At 41.8% G+C, this 13,794-nt stretch overlaps 2 protein-coding genes across 2 annotated transcripts in view; one reads left to right on the forward strand and one right to left on the reverse strand.

The window, feature by feature from the left end:
- lratb.1 (lecithin retinol acyltransferase b, tandem duplicate 1) overlaps nt 1–1,576 on the reverse strand; it is a 143,515-nt gene extending 141,939 nt beyond the window's left edge. Inside the window, exon 1 of the mRNA XM_048595805.1 lies at nt 1,264–1,576. Within this exon, the coding sequence (XP_048451762.1) occupies nt 1,264–1,576 (313 nt within the window). The remainder of the gene's footprint in view (nt 1–1,263) is intronic.
- fgg (fibrinogen gamma chain) overlaps nt 940–13,794 on the forward strand; it is a 66,945-nt gene continuing 54,090 nt past the window's right edge. Inside the window, exons 1-2 of the mRNA XM_048595816.1 lie at nt 940–1,204; nt 12,130–12,353. Coding sequence (XP_048451773.1) covers nt 12,183–12,353 — 171 coding nt within the window. The 5' untranslated portion in view covers nt 940–1,204; nt 12,130–12,182. The remainder of the gene's footprint in view (nt 1,205–12,129; nt 12,354–13,794) is intronic.

The raw sequence follows: 13,794 nt of genomic DNA on the forward strand, positions 1-13,794 counted from the left end.
AATTCCTTCACCTCCGCCGCATCTGCTCCCAGGATGAGGCATTCCACACCTGTACATCTCAGATGTCCTCGTTTTTCAAGGACTGCAACTTCCCCCCGTCAGTGGTCGAGAACACCCTCCACCGTGTCTCCCGCATTTCCCGCAACTCATCCCTCACACCCCGTCCCCGCAATAACAACCAAAAAAGAATCCCCCTCGTCCTCACGTACCACCCCACCAACCTCCAGATCCAACGCATCATCCTCCGACAATTCCGCCATCTGCAATCCGACCCCACCACCAAAGACATTTTTCCCTCCCCACCCTTATCTGCTTTCCGGAGGGACCACTCTCTCCGTGACTCCCTTGTCTGCTCCACACTCCCGTCCAGCCCCACCACACCCGGCACTTTTCCCTGCAACCGCAGGAAGTGCTACACCTGCCCCCACACCTCCTCCCTCACCCCCATCCCAGGCCCCAAGAAGACTTTCCACATCAAGCAGATGTTCACCTGCACATCTGCCAATGTGGTATACGGCATCCGCTGTGGCCTCCTCTACATCGGCGAAACCAAGCGGAGGCTCGGGGACCGCTTTGCAGAACACCTACCCTCGGTTCGCAATAAACAACTGCACCTCCCAGTCGTGAACCATTTCAACTCCCCCTCCCACTCCTCAGACGACATGTCCATCCTGGGCCTCCTGCAGTGCCACAATGATGCCACCCGAAGGTTGCAGGAACAGCAACTCATATTCCACTTAGGAACGCTGCAGTCCAATGTTACCAATGTGGATTTCACAAGCTTCAAAATCTCCCCTACCCCTACCGCATCCCAAAACCAGCCCAGCTCGTCCCCGCCTCCTTAACCTGTTCTTCCTCCCACCTATCCCCTCCTCGCACCTCAAGCCACACCCCCATCTCCTACCTACTAACCTCATCCCACCCCCTTGACCTGTCCGTCCTCCCTGGACTGACCTATCCCCTCCCTTCCTCCCCACCTACACTCACCTTTACTGGCTCCATCCCCGCCTCTTCGACCTGTTTGTTTCCTCTCCACCTATCTTCTTCTCTATCCGTCTCCCCTCTCTCCCTATTTATTTCAGAACCCCCTTCCCCTCCCCCATTTCTGATAAAGGGTCTAGGCCCGAAACGTCAGCCTTCCTGTTCCTCTGATGCTGCTTGGCCTGCTGTGTTCATCCAGCTCTACACCTTGTTATGCTAAAAGGTCAGTAAGATTCACAGTGCAAACAGTGATAAGGAAGAGAGTCGGTGTCGTCTCCTCACCCGAAGTCGCAGTGTCCCCCCAAAATCCGGATGCACAACCAATCCGCACAGTTTTCCGCTCTGTTGTCAGAGGCCGAGTATTCACACAACGGAATTGGGAATTCGGATTCCAATGGGAATGGGATTGAGAAAGTGGATTCCGATAGGTTTTGGTTTCTGAATTCTGATGACAGTAGGAACCCACAGTTGGACTGGACTGGAATTGGGAATGGGGATGAGATTGGGAATGGGACTGGGATTGGGATTGGGAATTGCAGCGGGAAGGGCCCGGCTCCCCGGGAGCTGAGACACTGACCGGGCTCAGGCCCCCCATGGCCCGGGGCCACCACATATAGGACTTCAGTCGGTGACATATCTCCCAATGTCTGAACATTCTCGGTGAAATGTTTTAAAAGGAGAATCGATCAACTTTCGGCAACTTTTCGCCGAACTTCTCCTGAGCAGGAGCCGGGCTGTGTCCGTGCAGCAGCGCAGATCCGCCCCCGGCAATAACACCCCGTCTCCTTGGTTCCGCTACAATGTGACTTTACAGACAGTAGGTGGCAGACAAACACCACTCCACTTCCAGTCACTTCGAGCTGGCACTGCTAATAGTCCCTGTGGGAAAAAAAAACACAACACCAGGATGCCTGCCTTGAAGAAGTTACTCACCTCCTTCCGGAAAGACCTCAGTGGATCTCTCTCCCACTGCAACCCTCTGGTATTTCAGAACCCCCTTCCCCTCCCCCATTTCTGAAGAAGGGTCTAGACCCGAAACGTCAGCCTTCCTGCTCCTCTGATGCTGCTTGGCCTGCTGTGTTCATCCAGCTCTACACCTTGTTATACCAGGTTATAGCCCAACAGGTTTATTTGAAGACACAAGCTTTCAGAATCTCGCTCCTTCTTCAGATGTCAGTCCCTGTAATTACTGCCGCCACTCACACAATCTGATATTTAAAAGTTACTAAGACCTGTATATGTCCTGTTCCTGAAAAGATGGTGATTCAGTGAAGAAAAAGCCCAGGGAGAGTGTGCTGGCAGAACGTTTGGTTTGATTATTGTCACATGTACTAAGATGCCGTGAAAAGTATTGTTTTTCATGCTATCCAGGCAAATCATATCATGCATAAGTACATTAGAATAATAGAACAGAATGCAGAATATAGTGTTACAGCTGCAGAGAAGAGATCAACTTTAATATGAGAGGTCTGTTCAAAGGTCTGATAACATGGTGGCACAATCCATTGGTAACATTGACTCATTGAGCACCATATACTCTCTTTACTTCAAATGGACTATAATAGGATTAAGGAAACATCTTGAACCCTGATTAACCTGTAATCCTCCCTGTAACTGAATCTGTATTTGTTCATGAAGATCAAAGTATTGAGGATGTAAAGGGCGGAGGATTGGAAAGAGGGACACCTTAGATCTTTTTGGGAGATACACCCTGATTGCAGCTGCCAGACTTCATTAATAGAGGAGACCGACTCAAGAAAAAAAAACCTGACATCATCCTCACAAATTCACCTGGAAGCAACATGTCTGCCCATGGCAGTGTGATCTCTGGAGATTACATTTCATCTTCAGTCCCAGGAAACTCTCCAACATGTGGGCCAGCACAGTGCTCCCTGCTCCCTTCACAGTGCCACAGGCAGCTCAAGAAGAAAGAATGGAGCAAACTCATCAACAAAAATGAAGTGGAGAACTTTCTGAAAGATGAGCGACTGCAGAAGCAGGTGGCCATTGGTATTCTATCTGAAAAGACATTTCCTTTAGCAATGAAAATTATCGACTAAATAATAAAGGAAAATTAAAGTCACTGCAAGGAAGGCTGAATTATTTGGCCCTCAGGTCCAACTCCACCATTCAGTACAATCCTGACTAACTTTTGTTCGACTCCGTTTTCCTGCTCACTTCCTACATCTGTTGATTCCATGACATACTAAGAGTCTGTCGATCTTAGCGTCTAAGTACGCACAATGATGTAATATCGATAACCGTCTGGGGTAGACTATTCTGAAGATTCACAGCTCACTGAGTGAAGAATCCTCTACTCAACTCCCTACTTCTGGAATTGTGCCCTGCCCCCATGTTCTAGATTCACCAGACCAGAGAAACAACCCCAGTATCTACCATGTTAAGTCTCTTCAGAAATTTTAATATTTCAATGAGATCCCCTCTCGTTCCAACGCAATTTGAGTTTGGGAAACCTGGTTAGCATGGATGAGTTGAATCGAAGGGTCTGTTTCCATGCTGTATGACTGTATGATTTTATGATGTGCATTTGGTGAGCCAGTGCAGACATGATGGGCAAAGTGACCTCTATTTGCATGTAATATTTCTGTGATTCAATGATGTGGAAACCAAAACCTCACACAGTATTCCAGGCATAGTCTCAACAAAAATCCTAGACAACTATAACAAAATTCTTTATTGCTGTATTTCAATCCCTTTACAAACAGGCCAATGTGCCATCTGAGTTCCTAATTGCTTCCTGTACCTCCATGCCACCTTTCTGTATTCAAGTAAACCCACATATATCTCAACATCAATATTTCCAAGTTTTGTGTATTTTCTAAAATTGTTCTTTTTTTTTATTTGTTTGTGCTACAATGTGAATATCTTAACCCTTTCCCACATTATGTACCCTTTGGCCCAATTCGCCCATGCTGGCCATGTTTCCTAAACTGAACTAGTCCGATTTGCCAGTATTTGGTCCGTAAACCTCTAAAGCTTTCCTGTCCATGTACCTGTTTTAAAACATGTTTTAAATGATGTAATTGTACCCGCCTCTACCACTTCCTCTTGCAGCTCAGTGAAAAGTTCTCCCTCAGTTCTCCTTTCACCTTAAAATTATGCCCTCTAGTTTTGGATGCCCCAACCCTGGGGACAAGACCTTCACTGTTCACCCTATCCATGCCCCTCATGATTTTATAAACCTCTATAAGGTCACCCCTCAGTCTGTGAAGAACCAGGGAAAAAAATCCCAGCCTACTCAGCCTCCCATAGACTCATATAGTCAAAGAGATATACAACACGGAAACAGACCCTTCGTCCAACTCGTCCATGCTGACCAGATATCCCAAATTAATCTAGTCCCATTTGGCGCATATCCCTCTAAACTCTTCCTATTCATATACCCATCCAGATGCCTTTTAAATGTTGTAATTGTACCCGTCTCCACCACCTCTTCTGGCAGCTCTTTCCATACATGCACCACCCTCTGCATAAAAATTTGCCCATTAGGTCCTTTTTAAATCTTTTCTTTCTCACCTTAAACCTATGCCCTCTAGTTTTGGACTCCCCTACCCTAGGAAAAAATTTCTTGGCTACTCACACTATCCATCTCTCTTATGATTTTATAAACTTCTACGTGGTCACCCCTCAGTATCTGATGCTCCAGGGAAAATAGCCCCAGCCTATTCAGTCTCTCCCAATAGCTCAAACCCACCAATCCAGGAAACATCCTTATAAATGTTTTCTGAACCTTTTCAAGATTGACAAGATCTTTCCTATAGCAGGTAGACCAGAATTGAACTCAGTATTCCAGATGTAGCCTAACCAATGTCTTGTACACAATGTCCCAACTCCCGTACACTGACTGTCACATTGTTACCCACTGATTGAGTCAGTCCCTTTCTCTCTGCAGCCTCTTGTGGCCTCCTCACAGTTTACATTCCCACCAACCTTTGGATCATCGGCAAAACTGAACACATTATGCTTGCTGCCTTTGCCTAAGTCATTAATATATGTTGTAAACAGTATTGATCCTTGCAACACTCTACAAATTACAAACTGCCAACTTGAAATTGCCTCATTTATCCTCACTTAACGCTTACTGTCTTGATGAATGCTCCATTCTTACAAATACATTACTGTCAATTTTATGACATTGGTTAGGACAGTTTTGGAATACTGCCTTCAATTCTGTTCGCCCTGCTATAGGAAGGATGTTGTTAAACAAGAAAGTGTTCAGAAAAGATTTGCAAGGATGTTGCTGAGACTGGAAGTTTGAGTGGCAAGGAGAGGCTGGATAGGTTGGGACTTCTTTGCCTTGAGCATCAGAGGCTGAGGGTTGACATTAAAGAGGTTTGTAAAATCTTGAGGGGCATAGATAAGGTGAATAGCTAAGGTCTTTTTCCCAAGGTAGGGGAGTACAAAATTAGATGGCATAGGTTTAAGGTGAGAGGAGAACGATTTAAAAGAAACCTGAGGGGCAACTTTTTCGCATAGAGGGTGGTGCGTGCATGGAATGAGCTGCCAGAGGAAGTAGTGGAGGCTGGTACAATCACAGCAATTAAAATGCTTTTGGACACATACGTGAATAAGAAAGGTTTAGAGGGATTTGGGCCAAATGCAGGCAAATGGGATTAATTCAGTTTAGGAAACCTGGTCGGCATAGACAAATTGGACCAAAGGGCCTGTTTCCGTGCTGTATGAATCTATGACTCTAATATGATTTTCTAAGTGAATTTTCAAGATTTCCTTCACACTATATTCAAATTACTAACTGAAAATGATTAGGAATAATTGTAAACCCCTCAATACTGGACATGCATATGGCATTATGGATCAGAATAGCAGCAGAGCTGCAACTTCACATCTTTCACTTCTGCCACAATCTAGCTAAGCAATAATGGCTCAATGAGGAAAGTAGAACATGCCTACAGAAATGTCAGAAGTCCATGAAAATGAATTGTCAATTTGGAGAAGCTATCATACAGGGCTACATGCTAAGTAGACAGCAGTTTCATTGCAGCAAAAATTGACAGGTGAAGTTTCCAGCCAGCAAACAGTAGTAGTGATAATGAAGGGCGTGGTACAAATCAGGAGATTAGACTCATAGGGCAGACTTATAAGGGACTACATGATATGGGCTGTGGTGAAATTTCTCCTTCCAGCACTGATCTACAGCTTGCTCCACAAGCAATAACCTTCAATCTTCAGCCTTATCAGAGATTGCTTTTGGCAGGGAGACTGACCTGACATGTTCCAAGCTATGGCCCCCTGAAGTTGGTTTTCCTGCCCATCAGCCAGAATATCTCTGTTGCTAGGCATTAAACAAGAACTAATGATATGAAGGCATTGTGGTTAAATTCAGCAGAACTTCAATGTTCTCATCTCCATCAGGCTTCCCCAATGCTCTCACTCTCTCTCTGTCTGCCTCCCCATGTACAAAAGGGGTCAATATGTTCTCCGTGGTTGAAAGGTAAAGAATAAAAGGCATAAATACAAGATGAACCAGAAGAGATTTTGGAGAGAAAACAGGAAATATATATTTTACATTGGGTCATGTTGTAATACCGCTGACTATGACATTGCTGTTGTCATTGAAATATGTGCAATATCAACTGAATTTAATATATTTTCAATTTTAAGTCAGTTTTCAATAACACTGTTTCAGTTCTTCTTTTAAACTTTTCTACGTAATAACCTCAGTTTTGCAAATAAATTGACAGCTTTGGCTCCTGAAGAAGTAACAAGTAGTTGTTAGTATTCACTTTTTATAATTTAACAAAACGCAAAATTAAAAGTGGGACATGCATGTATATTTAAGGTGGAAGCTGAAACAATATAACAAACATTATTTTAAAGAAGAATATAATTTTTATCATGGAATGGAGAAATTTGAAAATCAATAAAGATAAAATTAGTTCTTCTGTGCCAGAGAGTTTGCTATTAAAAATAATGAAAATCCCTGTCGCTGATGTGAACAAACACAATGATTAGTGACTACAGTGACTTAGTAACACACGCCACGCCCCAATCAGCAATCCATAATGACACTTGGAACTTCTTGTATCAGCTGTGACAGAACTTTCAAAATGGTTCACTTCAGTCATCAACAAAGATGCCCCAAGTGAATGGGAGCATTATGGAAAACTGATGAAGATGGGAACATTGAAGTTCTGCTGAATTTAACCACAATACCTTAAAATCACCCCATAGGAACATACTGTTTTCTGTGGATCTAGCATAGTTTTTGTAGATGGAAGGATCCAATGGGATACATTAACACACTTTTAATTACATTTGTAAACAAAAATTAAACTGTTCCCACTTGATAGAGTTGTAAAGTCGTACGTTACGGAAAGAGGCCCTTCAGCCCATCATGTCTGTGACAGTCATCAAGGATTCTGATCCCCTTTTTCAGCATTTGGCCCATAGCTTTGTATGCCACGGTGTATAAAATATTCATCCAAATGCGTTGCAAATGTTGTTGTAGAGATTGTAACGAGGTCATCCAGGTGGACCTCATAGAATATGAGTTTCCTGATTGGGGATGTTAATCTGGTCCAATCAGGGCACCCTTGCTGACAGATAAGAACAGCATGTGTCAGACATCCTGTTACTCTGAGAACTGGCTCTATGGGAGCTGGATCAGTGCCACAAGGACTCTCTACATGTAAATAAAGGGTGACCTGGTGACGGGATACCAGCCTGTGTGGTGTCATTTCAGTTTGAGGTTTCCCACCTGTACCATGTTTTTCAGGCAGTGAATTTCAGATATACTCCACTTTCTGAGTGCAATTCTTTTTCCACAAATCCCCTCTAAACCCTCTGTTCCTTAACTTCACCTCATGATTGGCCCCTCTACTAAGGGGCAAAGTTGCTCCCCATCTATTCATCTATGCCTCCCAGCCTTCTCTGTTCTAAGAAAAACTATATCAACTATATCTAGATTAACTTGGGTTAAGTTAATCGAGATATAGTTGAAACACACCAGCCCAGGAAACATCCTGGTGACTCTCGAACCACTCCAGTGAAATCGCAAATTTCCTATAATGTGGTGACCAGAACTGAATGCAGTATTTCAGCAAAGTTTTATTCAGCTCTATCATGAGCTTTCTGTCCTTGTATTAAGTACCTGCACACATTGAGGCAAGTGTACCATATGCATTTTTAACCACCTTATAAGACCATAAAATGTAGGAGCAGAAGAACGCCATTTGACACAATTCAATGGTTGATCTGATAATCTTCAACTCCATTTTCCTGCCTTTTTGCTTTGGATTCCCTTGCTGATTACAAATCTGTCTGTCTCAGCCTTGAATATCTTTAACGACCCAACCTTAACGGTAAAAAAAAAACACAGATTCACTACCCTCATCTCTGTCTTATACAGATGACCCCTTATTGAGAAATTATGCCCTCTTCTTCCACAAGGGGTAAGAACTTCTCAGCAACTACTCTGGCAATTCCCCTAAGAAGCTTATATGATTCAACAAGGTCTCCTCTCATTCAATAGGTACAGGCCCAACCTACTCAACGTCTCCTCATAATAAATTTCCTCCATTACCAAGACCAAACTAGTGAATTTTCCCTGTAGTTTCTCCAATGCCTGTGTATCTTTGCTTAGAAAAGGGAACCACACTGTTCACAGTATACTAAAGCTGCTGTGATTAATGCCTTCTATAGATTTTGCAAGATCTTGTTGTTTATATACTCCATTCCCTATGAAATAAAGGCCATTATTCAATGACTTTCCCCATTTCCTGCTCAACTTGGATGCTAGCTTTTTGTGATTAATGCACAAAGACCCACAACTCCCGCTGTGTTGCTGCTTTCTTTTAATTTTCTTTATTCATTCATGGGGTAAGGCTGTCACTGCCATCCCTAATTGCTCAAAGGGCATTTAAGAGTTAACCACTTTGCTGTAGGTCTGGAATCACATGTAGACCAGACCAGGTAAGAATGGCAGTTTCCTTCGCTAAAGGACATTAGTGAATCAGATGGGTTTTTCCGACAATCAACAATGGATTCATGGATTAATTAGTTAATTCTTCATTAGATTCTTAATTCCAGATATTTATTGAATTCAAATTCCACTATCTGCTGTGGCAGGATTCAAACCCAGGTCCCCAGAACATTATCTGGATCTCTGGATTAACAGTCCAGCAATAATACCACTAGGCCATTGCCTCCCCTGTCTTTCTCCAACTAAATAATAATGAGGTCCTCTATTCTTCCTAACAGAACACAACTTGACTTTGTTTACATTCAATCTACCAAGTTTTTGCCTACTCATTTAACCTGTCTATATCTGTCTGCAGACTCTTTGTGATATCCTCACCACTTGACTTCCCATTTATTTTTGTATCATCTGGAAACTTGGCTATTGTATATTCACTTTCCTCATCCAAGTCGTTAGTTATATATTGTAAATAATTGTGGCTCCAGCACTGATCTTTGTAGCTTCACATTGGTTGCCATCCTGAAAATGCCCCCCTTATCACGATTCTCTGTATTCTATTAGTTAGCCAATCCTCTATCCATACACATGCACCATACTAACACCCTAGGTCCTTGTCTTATTTAGTAGCCTTATGCATGGTACCTTACTGATTGGCTGTTGGAAATCCAAATATATTACATCTTTATCCATCCTGCTTGTTACCTCCTCAAAGAATTCTAATAAATGTGTCAGGCATGATTATCTACCTGTCCTGTTGACTTTAACGTTATATGGACATGCAAACCAAGGTCCCTCAAGATTCTTTGTACTTCCTAAGGTCTTACTATTCATCATGCATTCCATTGCCTTGTTAATCCTCCCAAAATGTATCACCTCACATTTTTCAAAATTAAATTCCTTTTGCAACTGTCTGCACAAAAAGAAAAGCCCATCTATATCATCCTGTAGTTTGGTCTTAGTTATTTATGATGCCACCAATATTATCTGTGAGCTTACTGATGATACTTTCTACATTGTTATTATTAGCTCATGAATTTACACCACAAACACCAAGGGACTTATTACTGAGCCCTGTGGTATGGCACCTGACACAGGCTTCCAGGCAATGAACAACCTTTTGATCATTACCTTCTGCTTCCTGTCTCCAAGTTTATTTTGGATCAACTTTGCTAAATTGCCCTGGATCCCACAGATCCCTAGATCTTCACCATTCTTATCTACACACCTAGTCACCTCCTTGAAAAATTCAATCAAATTTGTTAGATGTGATTCACCCCCTAACAAAGCCATACTGACTTTACTCGATTAATTTTTGTCTCTCCAAGTACTGATTAATTCTGTCCCTCAGAATTTTTTCCAATAATTTCCTGACCACTGATATTAGATTCACTGCCCTGTAGTTTCCTGGTTTATCCTTATCATCTCTCTTGAATAATGGTATGACATGAGCTGTACTCCAGTACTCTGGTACCCTTCCTGTGGCCAGAGAGAAATTGAAAATTAATATCAGAGTCCCCTGCAATCTCTTCCCTTGCCTCCCATAGCATTCTGGTATACATCTTATCTGGCCCTGGGGGTTTATCAAGTATTTTGTTCAAGTATATCACTGTCTCTCCTTGGTTCCTATACCTACATTGTCCTTCTCTTCAAAGAATACAGATGCAAAGTACAAATTTAAAACCTTAACTATATCTTTTGGCTCCACACAAAGATTGCCACTTGGGTCTCTAATGGGCCTTACCCCTTCCCTGGTTATCCTCTTGCCCTGAATATACTTATAAATGCCGATGGTTTTCCATTGTTTTAATCAGCTCATGCCCCTTCTTCACGCTCCTAATTTATTTTGTAAGCAACTCTCCTCACTTTCTATACCCCGTAGGGCTTCCACTGTTTTGAGGCCATGCTAGCTGCCATAAGATTCCTTTTTATTCCTCATCCAATCCTGTACAACCCTTGACATCCAGGGTTCTCTGGATTTGTTGGTCCCGCATTCTCAATATTATCTTTCTGAGTGGTACCCACTCCACTGATGTAGAGGTTCCTACAAGTAGCTGCTCCCAGTCCACTTACACCAAATCCTGTCTCATCATATTAAAATCAGCCTACCCTGAATTCAGAATCTTTACTTCAGGACCATCTTTGACCTTTTCCATAAATATCTTAAATCTGACCGAGTTATGGTCACTATCACCAAAATGCTCCTCCACTGATATTTAAAGTATTTGCTTGGCTTCATTCCCTAAAACTAGGCCCAGTACCACCCTTCTATTTTTTAATCATTCATGAGATGAGGGCATCACAGACCAGGCCAGCATTTATTGTCCAGAGGGCAATTTAATGTCAACTATATTGCAATTTGGTTGACATTAAATGTAGGCCAGCCGTTTCATTCCTTAAAGGACGTTAGTGAATGAGATAGGGTTTTCCCACCAATGGATTCATGGTCAATATTAGACTCTTAATGCCAGAATTTTTTTTGTTGAACTCAAACTCAACCATCTGCTATGGTGGGATTTGAATCCAGGTCCCCAGATCATTACCACATCTCTTAATTAACAGTCTAGTAATAATGCCACTAAGCCATCATCTCCTTCTTGCAGGACTTTCTATGAGTTGACTTAAAAAAAGGTTTTTCTTGATACATATTAAGAATTCCACCTCCTAACCATTTTTCACTTTGTCTATCCCAGTTAATATTGGGGAATTTGAATCCCCATCCTACTATTACCCTGTTATTTTTACACCTCTGAAATTTGCCTACATATCTGTCTTTCTATCACTCCTTGGCTGTTGCGGGGTCTATAGTACTCTTGCAAAAATGTGATTTCCACTTTTTGATTTAAGTTCTACCATGTAGTCTCATTTGAGGTACCTTCTAAGAAAACATTCTTCCTTATTACAGGAACTGACTCCTTGATCAATACTGCAACACTAACCCCTCTTTACATATCGCACTGCTCCCACAACCCTGTGTCCCCTGAAGATTCTACATCCCAGAATATTGAACTGCTAGTCCTGCCCCTCCCTCACCCATGTTTCCATTATAGCAATGATGTCAAATTGCCATGCGTTAATCAACATCCTCAACTCGACTGCCTTACTCGCAAGACCTTGCATTAAAATAAACACCATCCAGCCTGTCTATGCTGTCTTGTGCTTTAACTTGACCATACTGCTCTGCCTTTCAGATTGACTTGGTTAAACTTGACTGACTTGATTTGCCGTTCACTGATGAAAAACCATGTCGATTCCATTTCTGAAGAAGGGTCTAGGCCCGAAACGTCGGCCTTCCTGCTCCTCTGATGCTGCTTGGCCTGCTGTGTTCATCCAGCTCTACATCTTGTTATCTCGGTACCACCATGATTTTTTTGTCCTTCCCAACTCCAAGGATGTCTACAAAGAGGTGATAAAGGTACAGCTTTTATGTAGGTGTATGAACTCATGTACGATACCTTTTCTGTGCAGCATGCCTAGTGTTTTCTGTTTATCACATCTATTTGGCCACACAACAAGTATATTGTGATGATAGCAATGCAAAATGGATCTATCTTCAGAATAGATGTACAATTGCTAATTTAGAGCGATGCTTCTTTTACAATATTGCTGGGGTGTGATTTCTGCCAATGTAGCTTACAATTTTGCAATATCAGACATGTAAAAATATATTCAACAAGGTGCTTTTGAAATTCCTATCTCTTCCTTGAGGACCTTCAAAAAAAAGGAAGAAGATTGGGTGCTTCCCCCAACTGATGAGATTAAAGATGAAAAGAAATTGGGATTGTAATTTAAGTTTTATTACATAAATATATTTCAATATGATTTATTTTGGATTCTTGAATTCTGAATAGGGTACTGCATTAGGCTGTCAGATGGAAGATTCTGGAATTCTTTTGGGGCCAGGAGGGGAAAGACTTATAGCTTGAAAAAATGCCTTTGAGTTTCAATCAGGCAGTTTGCTCATGTCTTAGTTGAAGCTATATGCTTAAAAAAAAAGTTGCTTCTGAAGAAGGGCCCTGACCTGAAACGTCAACTTTCCTGCTCCTCTGATGCTGCCTGGCCTGCTGTGTTCCTCCAGCTCCACACTGTGTTATCTCTGATTCCAGCAACTGCAGTTTTTACTAACTCTCCTGAGAAAGGGAGTTAGTTTTAGGACAGTTAAGAAAGATGTTACTTTAGTGTAAGGAGTTGAATTTAAAACCAGGAGTGCTTAGTTGAAACCTTAAAGGGGTTATTTGAAACTGAGAAAGTCTAAGTTCAGTTGTATAAAGACTCCAAGAAGGGACTATCAGATTTTCAAGAGGAGGATTTGAAGTGACTGTTAGATTAAGCCTTTGGGATGTGAAGAAGAAGGCCTCTGGTGCTTGAGAACTGTAATGAGATGCTGTTGGAATTAATGGGATTGTATCTTTACTGTGTGTTTCAAAATCTTTAAATATGTACTATACCTAAATAGTTTGATTTATTATATTCAATCTCCATTTATTTTGTGCAATAAACATTTTTAATTGTTAAACCCAAATCTATAGCATTGTGTGTTTGAGTTTCACCAAAAAAAATCTTGTTAAAAGGGGGAAAAAGCAAAATATAATCTAACAAGCCAGATTTCTGACTTGTCTAGTATTCATATCAGATGGTAACATAATAGGATTCTTAAAAAATGCAGAATTAGAAGATTGAATCAACAGCCCAATAGAATATTTAAAATTGTAATCCCTCCCCAGTCGGCCATAACAATGCTGACTGTCAGAACAAGATGGTATTCCTAACATTCCTACTGTGTTGCAAAACTTGGGAGATATCTCACGTGATGCATCCTTGTATTTACTTTTATGCGTGTTATTTATAAAATTGCT

Source organism: Rhincodon typus, chromosome 1, assembly GCF_021869965.1.
Source record: "Rhincodon typus isolate 14 chromosome 1, sRhiTyp1.1, whole genome shotgun sequence".
NCBI lineage: Eukaryota > Metazoa > Chordata > Chondrichthyes > Orectolobiformes > Rhincodontidae > Rhincodon > Rhincodon typus.